The 5010-nt window shown below is 36.6% G+C and overlaps 1 protein-coding gene across 1 annotated transcript; it reads right to left on the reverse strand.

Moving 5' to 3' along the window:
• Window positions 1-3734: 3734 nt before the first annotated feature.
• Window positions 3735-5010, reverse strand: LOC149707845 (uncharacterized). Its single transcript, XM_089862392.1, has 4 exons — window positions 4690-5010; window positions 4351-4507; window positions 4144-4269; window positions 3735-4053 (listed from the first exon to the last, which is right to left on the reverse strand). Exons 1-4 carry the CDS (start codon window positions 4895-4897, stop codon window positions 3771-3773), a joined length of 774 nt encoding a protein of 257 aa, XP_089718518.1. The 5' UTR covers window positions 4898-5010; the 3' UTR covers window positions 3735-3770.

Genomic DNA, 5010 nt, shown 5'->3' on the forward strand with positions numbered 1-5010 from the left:
GTTTGTGGATGCTGGCTTTCTTCAGCATTTCATGTTTTATCTTGTCGAAATTTCTATCTTTACTGGCCATGCCTGACACCTTGAAGTACTTCGATACCTTGGCTGATTTGTTAAAATTTCCCGACGTCATTCCTCGAATCCCCTCGGAATCAGACATTCACTACTTCTTGTCGGACGAGAGCCACCCGGTTAAGCCAGCCATTATGGAACAAGCTCGAAGGCTGGATGGATTTTACACATATCAGAATATGATTGTAGACCTAGAGATTGAAGACATTCTCGATGGTGGACGAATCTGGTTCGCTGACGAAATTACGCCTTATGTCCCTTTCGTCGACTTCTGTAATCGGTGTTCTGAAGAAGACGTAGTTCACATTTCGAAAGAAAACGTCATGTTGATTTACACCTTGTTTCTAATGAGAAGGAACTTCACTGGTGAGATCGCTCCTAAGTTTGCCGACATGGTGTCGTTCTATATCGAGGGAGGCAACTTCGAAAATGACAAGAAAAGGGCCATGATGGAAAAACCCCAATTGATGTCCATATTTTATGGTACTGTCGTTAAGGATTTCCATAATCTTTCCCTAGTAAATTTCCGTTTTCCCCTAATGCTGTGGGCAACGGAAATTATATCTTCTTTCGTTATTAGCGTCATTCAGATCACACTCTCCTTCGACAACGAGTAAAAAAGCCAGTTGTGGCTTATACAACTGGCGCTAAAATACATAACATTAAAAATGCGTCAAGTATTGATTTAAATTTTTAATATTTTCTCCCTTTAATAAAAACAAATAATTATACAACTATTTTAACACTAATAGGACTAGCTATGCCACCGGTTCACCCATGTGTTTTAACTATTAATGGAGTAGAAACCAGGAGTTTTCCTGCCTATGTAGACACCAAACAGAAGTTATACCCACCCGTTTGAAATATCAGAATTATGCTGTGTTTTTTAGAAAGTAATATTTTTTACAACTTTTAAATTAGAAAAAAAGAAGCTAATCAACCATAAAGCTAAATTGTCTGGAATAAGGCGAACATAGCGACTTAATGGGTACGGGTAACGCAAATTATGGTAATGCAATCAAACCACTCCTAAGACATTCTCCTAGTGTTACTGATATCAATCATACAGTTTGGTCAAATTCGGTATCAAATTGTGATTGTGCATAAACACACATAAAGACAAACAATTCACTTTCTCAAATCTATAGATTGGAGAGAATAAAATATTAAATGTGTAAAAGCAAAGTATAATCTAAAAGAAAAGTAAATAAATACTCTTCTGGCAATCCTTGTTCTCTCTTTCTGAGCGGTGCGGAGTTACAAAACAAAAGCGGTTTAAATTCCCCACCCGGACACATTTTTGCTATTTAAAAAGCGCAACTAGAGAATATCATTTACGGGACGCTCTCAAGAAAGGCTTATAACCAAACCAAACGAGGAAGAATATTTGAGAATGAATATAATATATTATTTTTCAGGTGACTTTCCAATGCATTTTCCAAAACAAAATGAGATTACCAACAAAATAAATTATAACTTCCAGATTTAATTCTAAACATTAGCAAGGGTTCACTTTTATATAAATTCTTACTTGAACACAAAATTTGCTAAGCATTGTATGCAGAATAATTTCGAAATGTTATTGTTTACACCTATTGGTATGATATATAGCTGGAAATAAAATTTACCGTCGTTAAATTTGAAATATTATACTTATATTTGTGCTCGTCCTTTAATTCCCAAATAATAACGAACATTTATTTTTCAGCGAAAAAAGATTTCGTTATGTACTCTCGATGTCAATTTTGTCAAAATTCTACCTGCAAAATATGGGATCGTCGGAATTATTGCGATTTTTCCCATCAAATAAAATTGTTCAGAATATGTGACAAAAAACTTTAAAATTAAACATTAAAGCTATTAAACAGTATATTTACTCGTGGAGGAATTAATTATGGTAGATAGCATATAAATAAAGGTCCATCAAATTTATTGTTAAAACGCCACGTTGAAAGAGAGTAAAGCGTACTACACACTATACCGTTTTGATAGCGTGCATGACGTGGCGTGGCGCGACGTTTTCACGGCGTCAAAGTTGGTGATACGTACGTCGCGCCACGCAACGGTGTGAGAGTTCACATTTTCGCGTTAGGCCTATTTTTTGTTTTGGCGCGATTTTCAAAAATGGATTCCGAGTCAGAAAATGAAGCCATAGTTTTGGCTATTATTTTGAGTAGAAGAAGACGGAGACGAAAAAATCGAGCCACATGGGTTCATCCTTATTTAACAAGAAGAAATGAACTTTCGGAATTTCATAATTTAGTTAGCGAGCTTAGAGTTGAAAATAAAGATCTTTATTTTACATATTTTCGAATGTTTCCATCCACAATGGATCATTTGTTAAGTTTGGTCGGGCCTAGTATTAGAAAATACCACACTCAATTTCGGGAGCCAATTAGTGAAAAAGAACGACTGGCATTAACGCTGAGGTAAATAATTTTTGAGGATAAAACAAAAAAAAGGATTTTGTAGAAAATCTGCTTTCTGGTCAAAAGATATCTAGCTACTGGAGACAGTATGCAGACAGTCGCATTCAGTATGAGAGTTGGAAGATCTACAACATCCCATATTATTAGAGACACTTGCGGCGCTCTATGGGAAGCACTGCAGAGGAAATATCTGCCGGCACCCTCTTTAGCGCAGTTTACCACAATCAGTAGGGATTTTTGGCTAAAATGGCAATATCCAAATTGCTTAGGCGCGATTGATGGCAAACATATCAGAATACAGGTAAATAGAAAACGGTATCTGCAATCAATTTCCTCAAAGTAATTTGTGTTTAGGCTCCCCACAATTCCGGCAGTGATTTTTACAACTACAAGAAATTCTTCAGCATTGTTCTTTTGGCAATTACAGACGCACAATATAGATTTGTCACTGTAGATATCGGTGATAGTGGACACCATAGCGATTCAGGAATTCTGACAAATTCGGCATTTTGGAAAGCCATGACATCAGGCAAAATAGCAATTCCTGCACCAGCAAATTTACCAGGCTCAAACGAAATCATACCTCACATGTTCATCGGAGATAGAGGATTTCCTCTTAACAATTAAAACTTGAACTTGAGCAGAAAATGGTATCATTATATGGTATAATGCTGCATTTTCAGATTTTTGATGCAACCTTACAATCGGCCTCGCTTGCCAAGAACACAAAGAATTTTTAACTATCGTTTATCTAGGGCAAGACGAATAGTGGAAAATACATTTGGCATTTTAACAGCAAGGTTTGAAACCAAACAAGAGTCTAGCAAATATACTTTTTTGTCAAGTTATATAATTTTCAACAGATGGAGGATTTTGCTCCGGCCAATCATTGCATCAGTAGAAACAACACTAGAAATTATTAAAGCCATATGCGTTCTTCACAATTTCTTGAGGCAAATTGTGATAAACAAGACTGTTGATTGTGAGAACAGATACTGCCCTTCCAGTTTTATGGATAGAGAAAACCAAGATGGGGAGGTTATACCGGGTGAATGGAGAAATGATGCTGGTTTTACGCAACTGAGGTCTTTGGGTCGACAAGGTAGCAGAAATAACACCAGACAATGCGAGGAAATTCGAGAAAAACTTTGCCAGGTTTTCAATTCCGAAATAGGAATGATTGCTTGGCAAGATAGTCAAATATAGGGAATTCAATAAATAATCACAAACAACGGGTTCAAAAAAACCATTTATTTAATTTTTTAATCAAAGTCACTCATATTCAAGCTCAAACAGAAGAGCTTCAATATTTTTTAGAGCCAAAGCTTGTTTTTTTGGTTCCAATGCCTCTATTCTTTCAACTAAAGACAGACAATAGAGCTCTACTGCAGACTGAGACTTCTTTCTTTCAACAGGCTTCAACCGTTTCCGTTCTGCAATGTTCTTAAGAATTTCAATCTCTAGTTCATCTTTGGCCTTTCTCTTTGTGTTAGGAGTTTTTTCTTTTACTACTACCGGCGGAGATGACTTTCCATTATTTACAGATGAATTTTCACTATTTTATATATATATATATATATATATATCTCAATAAATTATACGACGAAAAAAAACAAATTTCATGACATGCAAACTTTGAGTATACCCCTGGGTTTCCGGGTTTTGCGTTTCAAACAGGGTTTCGTTGCTGATTTCTAGGTCTTCCGATATCAGATATCCGCCAGACTGATCCGATAAATCATCTACTTCATCTCGATAGTTTGAAATCATACTAGATATTAGCAAGATAAACTAATAAGCAAATAGTTCTTATTTCTCAAATGATAAATGGAATTAAATCCGATTAAAATACCTTTTGTGCTTAATGTGGTCAGACAAAAAACTTAAGAGTGAAAACAATGGCCATCTCTGTGTAACCAAAGCTTCGGAACCAGTTGGTAAATTTGCACCCTTTTTTTCCCTAGTAAACCGGTCTCTGATAGTTTTCCATCTTTTCTTAACTTCAGTTTCTAAATTTTTCACATATTTTCTATTTAAGTACTACTGTCAAGAACGAATTGAAGCTGATGTAGGCTACTGTCTAGACAGAAACACCTTCCCTCCCTATTAACCCAATAGAACCTAGCCAAGGCTTAGCCGATTTTAAGACGTTATAATTCACAACCAGGTTTACGCAAATAAAGGTCCAAACCTGTTGATGATAATTCTGTAGCAATTTCATTCCATAGAACTTCTTTCTTTTTAAAATCTTGAAAATCAGGCCTTCTGATGTCGTAGATTTGTGGTCTTCCTCGAACCGCTTCAACTAGCCTCTCGTCAAAGTCCGCCATTTTTAAATGGGAAAACGACGCGCACGCCTCCAAAAGTTCGGAATCCGAAACTTCAGCGTTTCGCGACATTTCCTTCGCGCGTCATTAACGGCGTAGCGTTTTCGAAGCGTTTTGGAGACGTTTCGAAAACGCCGCGCCACGCCAAGTCACGCACGCTCTCAAAACGGTATAGTGTGTAGTAC

The sequence above is a fragment of the Phalangium opilio genome, unplaced genomic scaffold (assembly GCF_054372755.1).
Source record: "Phalangium opilio isolate 3A_F unplaced genomic scaffold, DU_Popi_V2 ptg000013l_1, whole genome shotgun sequence".
NCBI lineage: Eukaryota > Metazoa > Arthropoda > Arachnida > Opiliones > Phalangiidae > Phalangium > Phalangium opilio.

Excerpts from the sequence above, each read along its gene's own strand:
- LOC149707845 (XM_089862392.1), bottom strand. The coding sequence starts at position 4,897 with ATGTCGCGAAACGCTGAAGTTTCGGATTCCGAACTTTTGGAGGCGTGC. Across the intron at positions 4,508-4,689 it reads TACAGAATTATCATCAACAG|AAACTGAAGTTAAGAAAAGA; the intron begins GTTTGGACCTTT and ends TGAAAAATTTAG. Across the intron at positions 4,054-4,143 it reads CAAAACCCGGAAACCCAGGG|TGAAAATTCATCTGTAAATA; the intron begins GTATACTCAAAG and ends TATATAAAATAG.